The sequence below is a fragment of the Kryptolebias marmoratus genome, linkage group LG8 (genome assembly GCF_001649575.2).
Source record: "Kryptolebias marmoratus isolate JLee-2015 linkage group LG8, ASM164957v2, whole genome shotgun sequence".
NCBI lineage: Eukaryota > Metazoa > Chordata > Actinopteri > Cyprinodontiformes > Rivulidae > Kryptolebias > Kryptolebias marmoratus.
Genome location: NC_051437.1, coordinates 20883615 through 20900834, shown reverse-complemented (window position 1 = coordinate 20900834; position 17220 = coordinate 20883615). Strand labels below are relative to the sequence as shown.

Here is a 17220-nt window from a genome sequence, read left to right as displayed (position 1 = left end):
TTAGTTTTAGGGTTTTCATTGTCCGCGTATGACTAGTTTTAGTTCTAAGTTATTCCCAAATCTGACTCAAAGTAAACCGAGGTTCCTAACTAATCAACAGATACCGAACAGGTTTGGCAGAATCCATTTTGGTTCCTGTAGGGTGGTGCTAAGATCTTTGCTTGGGGTTTATTCCCACAAGTGGATGATTCGCGTTTCTCTTGCGCGAACAAATCCCAGCCCTTCCCGACGTTTTGAGCGTGCCGCACCTTGTTATTTGCTGCACTGATGGCCAGAGTCGGGGATGCCCCTCCTGACATGATGCAGTCCATCCTCAGAGACTCTGACTCCAGACTGTAAGGGGTGGACGCCTGCAAACGGAGTACAACAGAGTAATGAGACACAGAAGGCATGGATCAAAAAGTATATTTACATATAAAGTCGCTCACAATGAGGGTATTTATGTCTAAGTATTTGAGTTTTGTTGAACAGTAGGAAAGGAAAAGAAAATACCTCCAACAGATCGTCGCTGCTGAAGCTTTTCCTTTAGCTCTACCATAACAAGGAGCAGCACAGGATGTCACTTTTGGCTACTACAGATCTTTATTAACCATTTGAGTCATTATTAGCAGCAGAAGTAGTTTTCAAAATATCTTTTCTTCAGAGATTAATAAAGTTTTATTCAATTTAATGATAATTTTGCCAAGAAAACCTGCACAAAACTTTTCTGTGCACTTTTTTTTGTATTTCAGCCCTCCAAAAACTTTATGTACCTAATTATCTGTGGATCTTCTCTGTCAAAGTTTGTGTGTTTGTTTGTGGAAGTTTATTCTGCTGCAATTGCCTGCCATCTGTGTCAAAACTCAAGCTGAAGACATTTGATAGAACTGTAGCTTTAGCAACAAGCTAAAGCGACTTCACTCAGTGAACTGGTGCGCGTACTCGGAGACGGGGAAAATGCAAAGGAAACTACGTGAGGCTGATTCATTAGCTGTGACATTAAATAAAAACAAAGTACGGCACAGCGGGAAGTTATTTACTAATGCTTATTTGGGAAACTGGGAGCCTTTTCTGTTATTTTATATGCACATCTATTTAAAAAGAAACAACTCTTTCTGATTGGAAACATCCAGAGGAGTTTGGCAGCGAGGAGGGAAATGAAATGTGACAAAGGTTAGGAAGAAATTTCAGCGTGCTTCAAGTTCACAATTCCTCGGCGAGCCTCCTGATTCACCGCCACGCCCCGGGGCTGAAGACCGTGTGAACGAGTCGAGGCGTGCTTCATGTAAATTACCGGACACTTAAACAGCCAGGAAAGTGGGCACATCACTTGCACTCGGTGAGACGAATCAAGCATTCCTCCACATGCATTTTTCAAGGGTCTGAAATATATTCGGCTGCATTTCATCCTCATGAAGCGCCGAAGCAGGGTTAACTCGATATAAGGAACTATTTAAAGATTGATGAGGGGGCAACACTGACTCCTAGGAAATCTTACAACAAAAAAATGAGCACCACGTATGTTTTTTTCACCCTGTCTGACTTCTTTCAGGGTTCAAGGCAGCGTGCACGCCTCCCCAAACATCTTACAGTAAGAGGATTGGTTGGTAACAATGCAATCTTTAATTTATGATAAACTCCCAGACAAACGGGTTGCCGGTTCCCCGGTGGCGGCACTTAGAAAGAAGACAGCAGAGAGGTGAAGAGAGGAGGAAAAAGAAAGGCTTGTGGAAAAAAAGAAAAAAGAGGGGGGTGGGGGGAGACGAAGAACAGTTAGATAATTGAGTGGTGACAGGCAGATGGAGAGGCATACATAAAATGAAAGGGTGTGATTATTCTGAAGGCACCGCAGACACGGCTACGAAACTAAACGTACACGGTGTACACATTAACACAATGCCGCCGACGTTTAGCATCACTTCCATCCTTAACTCTTTATGTCTGCGTAGCCCAGGTGCAACAAAACCCCAATAAAAACACAAAGACATATTTAGTCCGCGGCTTTTTTTTTGTTTTGTCTCCCCAGACAGTAATACAGGCAATAAATCTTGGCACTTAAAACCTCCCGTTTTTTTCCCCCTTCGCCCATGTGACAGCCCACAGCGTGTCTGCCAGCAGTGCAAGTGAGGCATAAGAAAAGGGGTCGAAGGGCCCATCCATGTAAGACGAGATGACAAGGCTCTGAATTAATTAATGTTTGTAATAAAAAAAATTTAAAAAAAATTGTTGGTGAAGAAAATATGTCGAACTGCAGCCCCAGGGCCTTCTGTGGTAATTAACTGGAACACAAGCCTAGAACACTCCCTCCTCCCTCCTCTTCTTCCTCCAATTCCTCTTACTTCTTTTTTCGCTCCTTGCAGCTTGACTTTTTCCCTCTACACCATGTCTACCTTGACGTCTGTTTCTCTTCATTTCTGCATCCTTTCTTTATAACACTCACTTATTTTTTTCTTCTCCCCCAACCCTCAGCTCCTCCAGGCAACCCTTCCCATCTCGTTTACCTCGAGTCTTCCTCTATTGAGCAACAGTGATTGTGTACTTTGCCGCTCCATGCCTGCCTGAGCTCCCGGGAGACGAAGGAGGGCGAAGCAGAGCAGCAATATGGACAGAGAGGGAGAGAAACGGGTGGCAGGCCAACGGACAGATAATGGTCGTGTTGCGACAAACAGCGGCGGAGACGGTGGAGGAAAAGACGAGAGATGATGGCGAGCAACTCAGTGTTCATTTTTATTTTTGGTTTTTTGGTAAACGTAACAACCCAATCTGGTGAGCGTTTAAAAAGATCTCAATTAATTTGATCAATGCAAATGATTTATTTTTATTCTGTCCAGAAGACTTCTTTCCTAAATGTTTGAGCCCTGATTAGATGTTAATTAGATGTTAACTTCTGATTCTCGCTTTTGTGGTAAGAACTCAGGAAAAAAAAAAAAAAATTCTAATGACTCTTTCATTAATTTGTGCTGCTATAGCTCCACAGCAAAGCAGCACACCGAGACCAAAAGCATTTATCTACCTCCCCTAGTCTTTACAACCTCAAATGTTCATGTTAACTCTCAATCACTAATTGCACTCCAAACCCTAAAAACTACCGTCTGTGAACAGTTAGTTATATTCATGTCTTTTAATGATTTGTGGGGATCAATTATTTGAATTTTAAAGTGAGTGTATTGTGCCTAGAGCCCGCTGATTGTTAGGTTTGAAGCAGAGTATTTTAAAAATCATTTTAATTTGCATTAATTGGCCTTTTTCCTGATAGTGTCTGTGAGCAAGCAGCAAACCCAAAAAAGGGAAATTAAAACACACGCATCCACACTAAACTCGCTAAAAGCAACGAACGGAGCGTTTAACGCTTTGAAGTTCAGGTAATCTCCAACTCAAAAACTGTTAAGAAGACCAGGTATTTTCATTAGACATCCACACCCGCATAACAATGTATGATCTGCATGTACATGTCAAGCCTGGAGCACAGTTTGTTTAATCCTAATTGGAATAATAACCACAAAGCAGTTTCATCTCTCTTAATGTGTTTAATTCTCAAACTGACAGTTTGGTTGAAGTGCGTTTTTATCAATAAACCAAACTAGTTATAAGTGCGCTAATTAATAACTGGGGAAGCTGAAACTACATGCACAGATCTGGTAGGCAGACAGAGCAAAAACAAGAGAGACGAGTGAAGGCAGAGGTGGCACAGGGCTCGCAACACATCACGGAACAAACTCTGCACTACTTCTGTATTCAGATTTGCAGGTTAATGACTGAACGCCAGCCGCATTCTGCCGAGCCGATGCAGGGTTACGTGTATTTATAGCCTCCGCTGCTGTCAATCAGTTTTTCAAAACCAATCTTAGTTCCTGCCGCTGTGTTCTCACATCTATCCTGTAGCTTGTTCCTGTTTTTTCACCGCCGCATCACGAGAACTGCAACCCGGGAGCCTGTGGTTAACACAGGTGAGTGTATATGTGCTGAATTGTTTAATTACGGCTCCAAAGGCTCTGGTTCTGTGATAAATAAACGCCACATGCACATCACGGATGTGGTCTTTCTTTGTGACGTGATGCTTTTTACCCCGCTACTTGTGCCATTAAGGAAGAAGTGACAAAACCCTCTGCAAGGATAAGCGTTATATTTTTTGTGGCTTTTAAATTTTAATAATTACACACACAAAAAATGTTGTCTGTTGTGGTAGACAGTTCCGGCTACTGTTCAGCCAAAATTCTGCTCATCTTGTGCCATGTTTGCAGACAAGGAGTTACACAGGGTCTACAAACAGCTTCAGACCTCAATCTGTGAATACACAAGGCACAGCACACAATCACCGATGTTATAATCATACAATAAAAAGAAGTGCACTCGAAACAATAAAATGCACTTTAGGATGTATAAAAGAATGCATTCTGGCACAACGGCAGCGTAACTGCAAATCAAGCTATCAGAATATAGCTCGTATGTCGTTCTTTATTCAGGGTTTTTCCAGTTTTTTCACAGCGAAAGCCTCCGCGATGGCTGTAACATTCAATAAATGTTATAACAACACGATGCACTCACATTCCTCAGAGCACTCCAACATGTCTGAGGCAAGAATGTTTGCCTCCACTGACAATACAGCAGCTAAAAAAACAAGCTCCTTCAATAAGTGGGCTGGCTGCAAGAGATCAGACCTGGAACAAAGTGCAATATCCTATGGAATATGCCAGGAAGCTGTTACCTCTGAAGACGGAAGCACAGCAAAGCTTGTTTCACCACTTTTAAACAAAACCACTGTGGAGAAGCAAGGAAGAGAGACAAGCAGCTGGTTGCATCCAGTCCAAAGGTAAACAAACTCGAAGAAGCACCACTGTGTGCACTTTAAATGACAGGAAGAACGAGCGCTTTGGAGAAATTATCGATGGCATTACATATTGTTAGGCTGAGGTTAAAATATCTATCCAGATAAGACTTATGCTTTCATAAAATGTTAGTATTTTTGCTTACATTTGTTTTGTTTTGTTTTAAAAACCGGGGTATTAGTGGCGTCTCTGCTATAGTAGTGATGTTTATGGCCTCAGATTCTCACCCTCATCATGCACTGTAGGTCTCAAAAGAATGAAGATCAGAAATACATTTATTTTGTTTGCACTAATAAATCCTTCAACATCGAGTCTGAAATCTCAAACAAAATATTCAGTGTTATTTTATTTCTGTGCTGTCATAAATATCATTCTCCACTCGTGGTCATATCATTTTGAGCTTACATTGTCTACTCGTGCTAAAATCCTAATGGACTCTTTAAATGGAGCTTTTTACATTAATCAACCTGATCACAAGGAGCAACAGCTCTTCGCCGAGCTGCATCGTCTCCGCTCATCTGTTATTTTTGTCCTTGTGCGTTCAGAGTACTGCGAACGCTTCCTCAGATAATACTCACTGTAGTACAAGATAAGTTCTTCGGCAGCTAACAGCTTTAACTGGTATTAAAATTCTTTTGAGGCCGTGAAAGCAAATAACAAGTGGTTACATAACAAGGTCACACTTGGAATGGAGTGTTACAAGTGTTACACGCACAAAGAAACTCACAAGTCTAAGAACTCTCTTCATTTAAAATATTTTATAGTTATGACAACAGTTGGAATGACTAGTTCGATGTCATCCCATTCTATTAGATCAGGTGGATTTTTTTTAATAAGCATCCCATGAAGTGTGTTATGTGTTATTTGTAGTAAGCTAAATAATGTATAATATTACATGTTAGAACTCTGGAAAATATGTACCTGTCTTTAGGGATTTAGGGATATGGGTAACCCCAGGAAATGTGGTTTGTTCTAACTGTACTTATGAGATGTAGTTTTACACGAGCGACAATATTTTAGGCTTTTAAAACAACAAGCAACAAGTATATAGAGGGTCTGTTAAAGCTTACCCGTTCTCCAGAGCGTGGTCTCTTCTTCGGCCTGCTGGGTAATGTGTCCTCTTTAGGATTGGTGTCTATGGCCCAGTAGGAACCCTGAATGGGAACCGCAAGAAACGCAATTTAGCCAACCTGATGGGAAATGTTTTTGTGTATTCTTCCAGACCTCCTCCCCACCCTTTGGCTCAGCTTTATCTTAAAAAAAAAAGAAAAAAAAGACAGGACATTGCAAAGTCTGCATCACTGCAGAAGAGTCGATTGTCAATTTCCTGCTTCATTCTAAGCCTTCTTGTTAACAACACCCCAAGATACCTCACAACCTCTGCTAAAGACAACAACTTCATCTCCATCTGAAGTGGTCAATGCTGATTTAACTTTTACTCCTTTGTTTACACATAATTTGCTATTTGTTAAAGATCTCGTTGCTGTCAAGGGTTGCAGATTTAAAACCCTGAACAGGAAGTACAGAAAATGGATGGATGAATAGATCTAATATCTACTCATCCATCCATTTTCTGCTGCCTATCTGTGATCGCTCTGCAGAGAGCTTTGCCTTTTGGCTCAGCTTCTTCTTCTTCACCACGAGAGACCAGAGCAACACCCTTATTACTGCAGCAAGGCCCCGATCCGTCAATCTATTTCCCGCTCCATCCTACCGCCACTCACGGCGAAGGCTCCCAGACACTGAAACTCCTCCACTTGGGCCACCCCCGAGCCATAAGTGTATTTATATAAGTGGTATAGTTAAATCCAAAATATTTCCACACATTTTACCTCTGTGACGTTAATAAAGGTGTCTCTGCTTTTTATGCACGCAGATAAGAATATTTTTTTCTCCACTTGTTCTTCAGTCATCCAGCCAACAGCTCTCACTACACTGAATCTGTTCCATTCAATAAACCGAGTGCATCTGTTTTTCTACCACTTCTGTACCAAATCAGTTCTCTCAGCTTTAGTTTGCCTGTGCTGCACACTTCGGCTTCTTCTCCCCCAAGAAAATCCACTCCAGTCTATTTGATACACACAATTAAAACGCAACTGTCTCCCGAATTAAAACACGCAATGAAATTCGAAGTAATCAGTTACTTTTAGAAGGCCTTGGTTTCTTCCTGCTCTGATTTTTTTATTTTTTATTTTTTCTCTTTCTACATTTCATTTTTACTCTTTCCTCCCAAGGACGTCTAAAGCTGCAAACAGAATTCAAGAGGTTCATCTAGGCCACACACACACACACAGTTCAACCATCAACTTCTACCCCCCACCCCACCTCCCTTTTTCTCGTCTCTTCTCCCTCTGTCTCTCAGTCCCACATCACTGAGCTGTACACAGCCAATTAACGTTAGCACATGCATGATTTAACGTCTCCCTTCTCTCTGCGGCTTCAAACGTGTACATTCAGCTTCTTCACACAGAGATGACCCCCCCCCCTCCCCCTCTCATTCCCTCCCATGCCGAAGTATCGACCAATTCAATCCATGTCATGAATTAAGGTGCTGGTCAGGTCCAAGTCAGGCTAATCAGGGGGGGTAGCCACTCTCTTTGTGTCTCTCCACACTATAAGCCTCCACTCAAGCCCAAGGATTTTGTCTGAATTATTTAAACCTTCTTCCCCTCTAATTCATTTTTCAATGGCTCCAAAATCCCCACAGCCAGGAGAAAAAGAAAAAAAAAAAAAACCTTCCTCACCCCATCCCCCCAACAGAACGAGTAGAGTTTTAAGAGTTCGTTGAAAAGTTCTGCCTAAAAAAAAAAAAAAAAAAACCTTCCTCACCCCATCCCCCCAACAGAACGAGTAGAGTTTTAAGAGTTCGTTGAAAAGTTCTGCCTTTTTTTCTTCCCTTCCACAAAAGTTGCACATTGTTTCTCACATTAATCCTGTGATGAGAGGAAGTGCAGACATTTGAGCGTTTATTATAAAAATAATGTAAAGACAAGCTTCAGTGATCAACCTTAATTATATACTCCCCCCCATCTGAGCGAGTCCTTCGATTCAGCACAAACAAGGACTTGACAAATTGTTGTTATCAAACCGGCACCACAGAAGTGGCCCTGGCAAGAAGGTGTCCTAACGACAGCGGAGCCAGCAGCGACGAAACATATCTAAAGCTTCCTGTGATTGTGTCCGAGAGAGGGACGAAAGGACAGAAACAAACTCTAATAAAGCATAACAGATGCATGAAAGGCCTTGTGTCTGAGGGTGTGTACCTACATGTACTTATTATTCATTGCTCTCTGTGCCACATTATTACTTGGCGGAATCAATATCGAAGGAGCCACAGATCAGAGAAAGCTGCATTAGGCATTCAAGCGCAGCTGGTTATGGAGTTACAAACTGCTTTTAAGTGCACATATTACATTGTGCGTGTGCACGTACGTGTGCGCGTGAAGACAGAAACAAAGCAGAAGAGGTGAAAACTGTGTCCACACGTGTGGCACAAGAGTGACTAAACAGTCGAAAAGCCCCGTTTGAAAGCCTGTTGCAACAGACTGGGATTTTTTTTTTCTGAAGCACCGTAACTCGGCTTGACCTTTTCCAGTCAAGTCACGTTGCTGAGGAGATACTCACTTTTCCAGGGTCGTCTTTGGAGCGAGGCACTTTGAGAAAACACTTGTTCAAGGACAGGTTGTGTCGTATGGAATTCTGCATGGAAAGGGCGGGAAAAACGAGAGAGGGAGAAAGAATCAACGCTGTTATACAGCTAGCAGACAATAAATACACTCTTTTTTTAGACAGGAAAACTACATTTATAGTGACTTTGACATCTACTCATTCACAACAAAAAAATAGGAAAGATCAGAAAATTTGCCTTTTCGATCAACAAACTGAAAGCTTTTGATCATTTTAGTTTTATCTTAAATTGAAAAATATTTGCAGTACCTTGCGAGGAAGCTAAATACTCAAGAGATTCATGAGATCCAAATCATAGGAGAATCCATCGTGCTGGGCTCCAAGCCCTAAGCATCCAAGCAGCACAGCAAGTAGAGCAAATACATCTTAATTATTCAACCAAGTGGGAGATGTGGAACGCTTTGATTCCCCACTTGTTGTATTTTATAGTTATAAATAATTATTAGAAGGAGACAAATGCCTATTCCAATAATTACTTTATTACAGTATTTTCAGAAATTGACAAACATTAGGAACTAAAACCCTCATCCCTCAACACATTTTGGCTGTCAGTAAGAAACAGGACATTTTGCTTCAAAAGCAGAATATTAGTTACTCTTCTCTTAGTAATGCAGCCTTTTTGACCATGTTTGTAATTGGACAGCAAAACCTAGAAATAGTCAACTTCTTGTGGCCCTTTTTTATATTTTATAACCGGACAGTGATAATTTTAGAGTGCAAACCCACTGATTAAATCAGCATGACAGAGTAATGATATATGTCCCAGAGACAGAGATTAGAAAACTAAACTGGAATTAAAGACTTGTTTTACAGCAGTCACACTCTAAACACTGCTGACATGAGACGAACATGAAAGAACACGTTCCCAGACAGCTGCTTTAGGTCAAACATGGCTTCTGACTTTGTCAATTTTCATGATCAAAGTGGGAGAGTTATGCACACACTTTGCACAATTTCTTACACATCTTTTTTTTTCTCTCATGAAATAAAAAGCAAATTCATCGGTGTGAACAAGTTGATGCGAACGGAGGACACTGATAGAAGACAAACAAAGCAGCTGCAAAGACAAAGCTGCCAGCTCTGCAAATAGTTCTGCATTCAATAAGCAAGAGTACCTGAAGAAAGCAAAAATGGCTCAATTAATCTTTCAATCAATAACTGAAATAAATGTCTTAAATTGGAAAAACTATAAATATTTATATTTTTTAAACCAACTGAAGTACTGAAGTATTTGCAGTTTGTTTTTAATTTGTCCGGGAAGCCAATTAATACGTTCCTTGTCCATTGTCCTTTGATCATCTGCGGTTGGCTTGTGAAAGCGGCTCGTCCAGGAGGGACACCCAGACATCCCTCACCCCAGCAACACCATCCAGCTTTCCCTGTGGCGTTCCAAAGCGTTCACAGGTCAGAGAGGCTATATAATCCCTCCAGCGAGTTCTTGATCAGCCCTGGGGTCTCCTCACAGCGATACACGCTCAGAAAGCCTCCAAAGGAAGGCCTTTAGGGGGGATCACAATCAGATGACGCCCTCATCAATCTGTCGCTCCATCTCCTGCTCCATCCTGCCATCACTCGTGAGCATCAGAGGTAACAGCAGTAGTTACAGTAAAACGTAGCAGAAAGTAGTCATTTTTATAATTATTTCTAAAAATAGCGAAAAGTAATGCTTAATAGCGGTTACACGGTCCCCTTCCACAGTGTTGATTGCGGCACCAGTTATTTACCTTTTAAGCACAACTGCGATTTAATCCTCAGTCCGACCTGCGGAACAAGCCCTTCTCCGAACGTGAAGAGAGCTTGGAGTTGCAAAGTGAAAAATCCTGTGAAGTTAATAGCAGCTGTGGTATTTTAGTGGGACTGTGGGGCCGAGCCACGTTGGGATAAAAATACACTGTGTGTGACAGTTAAAGAGGAAAGAAACGCTAGCTGTTGCGCTACAGATGCAGACAGCGGCATTGATTAAAACTGTGATGTATCAGTTCTGTCAGAAACATCTGCACCTGATGATTGAAGGGAAACTGAAACACAATTCACTGTGGATAGTGAGCAAGACAATACAAGACCGGAGCCAAGATTGAGCCTGATTGTGAGTTTGGATGGTTGTGCAGTGTCCCAATCTGAGATGCTTTTGGAAATAAATGCATTGTTTAAACATGTGAAGGGGACATTTTCAAGCTTAAGATTCGATTTTACATGGGAATTGCTCCCATCTTTGCTTTATAAACATATAATACTTTTAGAGTTAGTCATGATGAGAGGAAGCTGATGCTTCTGCAGTCTGTAAGACCTCATATTGTTGCTGTTGTGTGCACGGGAGAGGAGGCAGAAGAAAAGAGAAAAGCAGAAGACCAGAGAAGGGGCCAACAACAGCGAACACTAACCTGACATGAACCTGTTCTCCCTTCAGGCTCCCGTTCTCCACTCATCTGCTGCTGCTAATTAATACCACTGGGGAGGAGGAGGAGGGGAAAAGGTAGACGGAGAGGAGAAATTTATTTCCCCCCCCCCACACACTTTTTTATTTTTTTATTTTTGGCTCTTACCGCTCTAAACCAGATTTCTTTCTCCTTTAATAAAAACATCTCCCCTCTCCGTCTGCAGCATCACAACAGCCTTGTCCACCTCTGTCTCGCCCCAATCCTCCAGAAGAAATGCTTGAGCGGTTTTTGCTTTACTTAGCAGGTCAATGGTTATTTGAGGCCGTCCATCACGGAAAGACGTGGCAGTTGGGTGATAGAAAAGGCAAAGAGGAATGCCACCAGTTTGCCAAAGCAGAGGCAAACATCTGCTTCAAAAGCTGGTCATCAGTCACAGAGAGTGGCTTCACTTCAGCTGCGAGCACGCCTTTGTTCACTTCTACCTGCTTTTTTTGTTTATTTACACTCTATTTTTAATCATCCAGGCAGTTTTTTTTTTTGCACATCTGTGCACGACTTGCAACGTTTGCACAACTCCGTGTCTTTCAGACTTTGCACACTCCGGCACTTTCTGGAATGCGTGTCCTTGGTTGGATTTGGGGAGGGTTTACCGAAAAATTACCTAAGAACAAAAACCTTGACCTAGATTTATTTCCTTTAATGTCACTCCGATTAGTAAATGCTCTTCTCGGTTTTTAAGAGTCCTAATTGGACCTCCAGCAGTAAACAGGCTTTAAAACGATGTATATTTCTCAGAGCAGCTGTATTTCAGAAGCCAGAGCAGTTTTCTACAAAAAGACGGCAGTATACTTGTCAAAGTGTCTTTTAAAGAAAAAACAAATCAATAATGTCTGAGTGTGTGTATGATGAAGCACAAAGTACTTTAATTGCAATAAGAATGTAATTTAACACTAATGAGGGTCTGCAATGCTATAAAATGCTTTGAATGGTCAACAATAGTTAAAAAGTTTTGAACAAGGTTCATTTAAATGGTTTGGACAAATGAATATTCTATTTTTTTGTTCATTTACTTTACATTTGCATCAACATTTTTCCGCAGTAAACCATATGTTCTTAAGTCAGAACATCTATTTCTACAAAATAACAGCTTCTGTGTTAAATGCTGGTTTATATCGTCTGACGTGTCTTTTAAAGAAGTTGTCTAAAAAGATGGCCCTACTGGAGGTATATTTGTGGCATCTGAATAAATCATACCCATGTTCTTTTATGGGCTTATTCCTTTAACGGAACAAACTTTGGTTAAGGTATCAGGGTTGGTTTTTTTTTATATAAAAAGTAAAGTATTTCTTAACAAAAAATGGTAGTTTTTGCTCCAAGTGCCTCTTCAGTTTGTTTGGCACCCAACATAGTCTGCACTCGAGCTAAAACGTTATTGACTTGTCCAGTGAAAGCTACGAGACACAAAACTTCAAATCTTTTTATTTCCTTTCTATTTACTTTTTTTATGATGGGCCATTTGCACCAGGAGTTAGTTGTTTTATCCCACTTGAGCAATAAATCAAATTTTGCCCCTTGCACAGATTTTCTTGTCCTTCTGTTTGTCAATGAGAAGCTCTAAAAAGGCTCTAAAATATTTTTCACAATTCTGCCACTGAATGAAAAAAGGGTTTCAATTGAAAGCTTTTTTATAGGTTAATAAATCTGCCTTCATTTTGAGGAGTTTATGTGTAAAAAATATTGATTTTTGTAAACATCAATGACACATAAAACTGCTTTTTCTTGTCAACTGTATGAATTTAGGGGGGAAAAAAAGCAGAACATTTGAAAGAAAATAATAACGTTGCAACACAAATAGATGCAAGGACGTGGTGGTATTGTGTGGGTGAATGTGGCTTTAAGTAAAATTGCATGCAGAAGAAATCTGTCCTTCCAGCCTGAAAGCATCAGTCAAAGTCTGCTTGTTTGCACATAAACTGTATGAGTGATCACCTTTTTTTGGTTCATATTATAGAAACAGTAATCTTTCACAGAATGGGGATAGTCATCATCAATAAATGTACTGATTAGCAGTGTTGTGAAGTAAGATAATGAAATTCACCACTGCGTCTTCCTTCCACCCACTCCTCGCCTTGCTTGATTAATGAGCTTTCTGGGACTTACTGGGGTAACAGCATCATCACCCACCAGCTGATGGACCACACACACACACACACACACTGGTGATGACTACAAGCATGTCTGAGAGTGTCTTTGTGAAGGACAATGTATAAGACAACCGGTCAAGCCCCTTAACTTCGCAAACTGCATAAACACCAGCTGTTCGCTGGATGAATGTTTGCTGGACTGTTGTTTGCAGAAAAACCAAACTAAAGATAAAATGAGCAATGGCTGTGTGTTTCTTTTTCATCTGCAACAATCCTGTTATAAGACTTTGTGACATACTTTTTTCATCCAAATGAGGCAGCAACTATTTATTATTTGTCTGCTTGTGTAAAATCTGAACCTACATGAGACACGAACAGATAAACATAAGTTGAGACAGACAAACTGGATGATTTTAACTGTGGCTAATTAAAGAGCTTATAGCTCCTTAGTTTTAGGTCTTCACTTCCCAACTTTGGGTCGTTACAGTCATTTTTTGGTGTTTGCTAGGGTCGATTAGCTCTGATGGTCATCTTTAATTTAATTTAACTCCAAAATTTAACCAGTTATAGATTTCAATCCACTGATTACATTCTGATAGTCTCATTAAAATATGGCTTGTGGTTTATGTGAGTTTACTGACAGACAGACAGACAAGGTTGACTCAAACTGTTTGCACTGGTGGTATGGAATGAGGATGACTTTTTACTACAACACCAAATTTTAGCTCAACTGGTTATTGCCATTTTTGCATTTGCTGAGGTTCATTTGCTGTGGCGTCCACCTTTAATCTGACTAATTCAAAAGGGTAATCAGTTGTAGATGTCAATCCAATTATTACATTCTGAGAGTTTTATTAAAAACTGTCCAGTGGTTCATGAAATATTTTGCTAACAGCCAAACCCACAAACACACACAAGTAATTACACGATCACCTGCCACCATAAAACAGACTGAGACCAGCAGCCAAGCTCCAGTTACCTATTATATAATTAAATATAACATATCTGACTGGCAAGTTTAGAACTTGATGGACTTGTGACATGTCCAGGATATAGGTCACAACGATCGTTGGAGATAGGCACCAGCTACCCTGCAACCCAAAAAGGAAAAAAGCGGGATGGATGGATGGATGGATGGATGGATGGATGGATGGATGGATGGATGGATGGATGGATGGATGGATGGATGGATGGATGGATGGATGGATGGATGGAAAACCAGGATTAAGAACTTCTCCTACAGTAGTTACTCACAGGGAAAGCTACAGAAATGTTTGGTCCTAAAGTCTCTGTAGGGAGATTTGAATATTAAGTCATTAGTTGTTTTTTTTATTTATTAATGTATTTCTTTTGGACTGTTTACGCAGACAAAAACGCACCTGCATCTGTTCATCTCCTGCTTCACGTGCATTTTTAGAAGCTGAAGACTTAGGAGTTCTGTTGCAAAACAAATGAGGTTGAACGTAATTTCTTAAACATTTATTACAAATGTAAGGCCTAATGTGAAGGGTGTGTGCTGCTGCTGCTGCTGCTGCTGCATTAATATGAGCTGCAACATGTTGAACTTGACATAATTAGTTACGTAAATGAGGCTTGATAAGCACGGATGACTTCTTGACAAAATGCAATGTGATATAATTTGATGTGTGACAAAAAGAAAGATTTTGGAAACATGCTTTCGGGTATAAAACATAAACAGGGTAAAAGAGAAAACATGTAAAAGAGTGAAGGAGAGAAAATGATAAATGATCAGAGACAGACAAGTAAGGTTGGATGGAAGCAGTCAGGTTGACTGAACAAGATTCTTCAATGGCCAATGCCTATTTTTAAGAAATCAGGGTACTTAATGAGCAGTTTATAAATACAATTTGTTTGGTTGGTTTTGATCCATGAATAAAGTTTATTATTCATATATTTTACAATCTACTAAAAAAATATTGTGATTGCCTGTGATTTAGAAATCTGGTCCTGGGGCCTGATGCTAATCTGTACACTACAGTTTATTGGAGGCTAGCTAAGAAATTATCCATATTTTCTTCCTAAAAAATAACATTTCCTTTGTAACCAATTCCATATATATATATCGCTCTGAAAGATTTGAATTTAGATCTTAACAAATCCCCCAGTAAAAAACACTCTTTTTTTAAAAGTTAACATAATATTCTGGTTTGTCTGTGTTGCACAGAAAAAAGTGTCCCTGTCACAGGAAGCCCTTTGAAAAAAGAATGGAGTGTCAAACATAATGACACTGTGCTGACCACAGATGTGCCTGCCTTTTAATCAGCATAATATGCTCAGCTGTTATCAATGCTGATTATTAAAATGGAGGGAGGGGGGTATGGGGGAACAACAAATCGGCCTCCCAATCAGTCAGTCGATAGTTATATTAGCTGAAGTATAAAGCAGCCGACAGAATTGTCTCAGTTTGCATGCTGTGTGTGAGTGAAGGTGTCTGTGTTGGGGATGCGAGCGTGTCAACAGAACAAGGAAACAGGTCACATGAAGAAGTGACGTTACGTAAGTTGAAGATTTGGGTCACGGCACTTGAGTTAAACTTAAAGTGGCATTATAAGAGACTTTATCCTTTAAAGTGGATTTAACGATGATGGAAGTCGTGTATGACGAGCACAGAAAAACCCTTTGTTCCATTATAAACCCCTTCTAACACGAGGCTCAATAATGTAGATTATAGCTCAATGTGGTGGACATGGATCATCAGTAGAGGGGTCAAAGTATTTTTGGGGGAAAGATACTGACCCCTGTGAACACTGAGTGGAGATTGTAGAAAAACAAAATACTGTGTGTTCAAATCGTGAAAATATATAGAGAGATGCGCTTTGTAAAACCCTGAAAATGCAGCTCTAGATCCGTTCAGTGTTTGTGTGCCTTGGTTTCCAGGAGTAAATAAGGAGCTTTGCGTTATACGTTGTATCAGCATCAGTGTGGCAATGTGTGTTCGTGCAACAGTCACGTCGCAAGAAATGCAAAGTCAAATGAGGTACATTTACAGTACCGCATCATACCACGACTATTTTTATCTGCATCACAAAAAGAAGAAGAAAAAAAGAACTATGATTGCTTGAATTTTCCACATTTCCCTTGTGTGAGTTACACACGCGCTTGGCTTATATAAACTGACGAGAAGAAACCCTGAAAAGTAATGTGAATGTAAAAAGGAACGGCAGAAACCGGAGACATAACACGACTCAAACAAGCAGAGGCAGAACCTTCCATTTCGGCCAGCCTGTTCTCTACGGCGGCTCTACAGACTCGAGTCCCTCCATCGGATTCAAGCTAGAAACAGGAAAAGAAAGTCAAAGTATTCAATCACACTCAAGTCCAATAACAACAAATCCGGCTTACCTGTAGGTCCAGCTAAAGAAAGGATAAATAATGGGAAATACTTATCTGTATATCAAATAGTAACAATTAAACTTGCTTGAAGCTGTACACAATTTATTTGGCAGAAAAGAAAACAGATAATGTTGCGACGTCTGACCTTTCCGGTATCTTGCAAATCTGCAACATTAACATTCATTTGATCTGACAAACTTGGACATAAAGCTCCAGGTTTAATCATCCACCATCGCATTCGCTGTTTTGGGGGAAAATGTCTTCGCCGCTATAAGGATGAAGGATGATTAAAGCTGCTGGAACTTCACAAGATGGCATTTAAAGGATGTGTAAAATCAAACATACTGCTCCGCTGTGGCTTTTAGAGATGGACTGTGAGATTTGGAGGATCGGAAAAGGATAAACTGTTTCAAATATGAATTCTGCAATATGCCAAGCGGGAACAGAAAGCCTGAGAAACGAACGGCCTGCATGTTGCGCAGATCCCTCTGGAGGATTAGCTCAGCTGTGTGCTTGCACGGACACTGAAGTCAAAGGGCAAAAGGTTTGCTGGCCTGGGTATTAACCTTTACGTCTACGAGCAAACATACACATGCACGCCCACGTAGCAGCATTCAGGAGAGCCCTATGCCCTTCAGGCTGGGGTGTCAGGAACTTACCTTGTGCATTTCCAGACACAAATAGACAAGAGTCGGAAAGAAATTGAAGAGGAGAGGAAAAAATAGCAGGAGGGGAATTTCTGAGCTATAAAAACGGGGGATTTTATTAACTCTCCCTATGCAGTGCGTAAAGAAAGCGTAAAGCGCGGTACAGTTTGAAGGCAGGGGGAAAAACGAGCTGCGAGGAGGGAGG

The 17220-nt window shown here is 40.6% G+C and overlaps 1 protein-coding gene across 3 annotated transcripts in view; it reads right to left on the bottom strand.

Annotated features, from left to right (window-relative positions):
- The window catches only part of LOC108236689 (forkhead box protein J3-like), a 59439-nt gene that overhangs the window by 20401 nt on the left and 21818 nt on the right, over nucleotides 1-17220 (bottom strand). For all 3 annotated transcript variants that reach the window (XM_017417542.3, XM_037977089.1, XM_037977090.1), the window contains exons 4-6: nucleotides 8430-8504; nucleotides 5876-5959; nucleotides 249-350 (exon numbers count right to left, since the gene is read on the bottom strand). In XM_017417542.3, the coding sequence (XP_017273031.1) occupies nucleotides 249-350; nucleotides 5876-5959; nucleotides 8430-8504 (261 nt within the window). The remainder of the gene's footprint in view (nucleotides 1-248; nucleotides 351-5875; nucleotides 5960-8429; nucleotides 8505-17220) is intronic.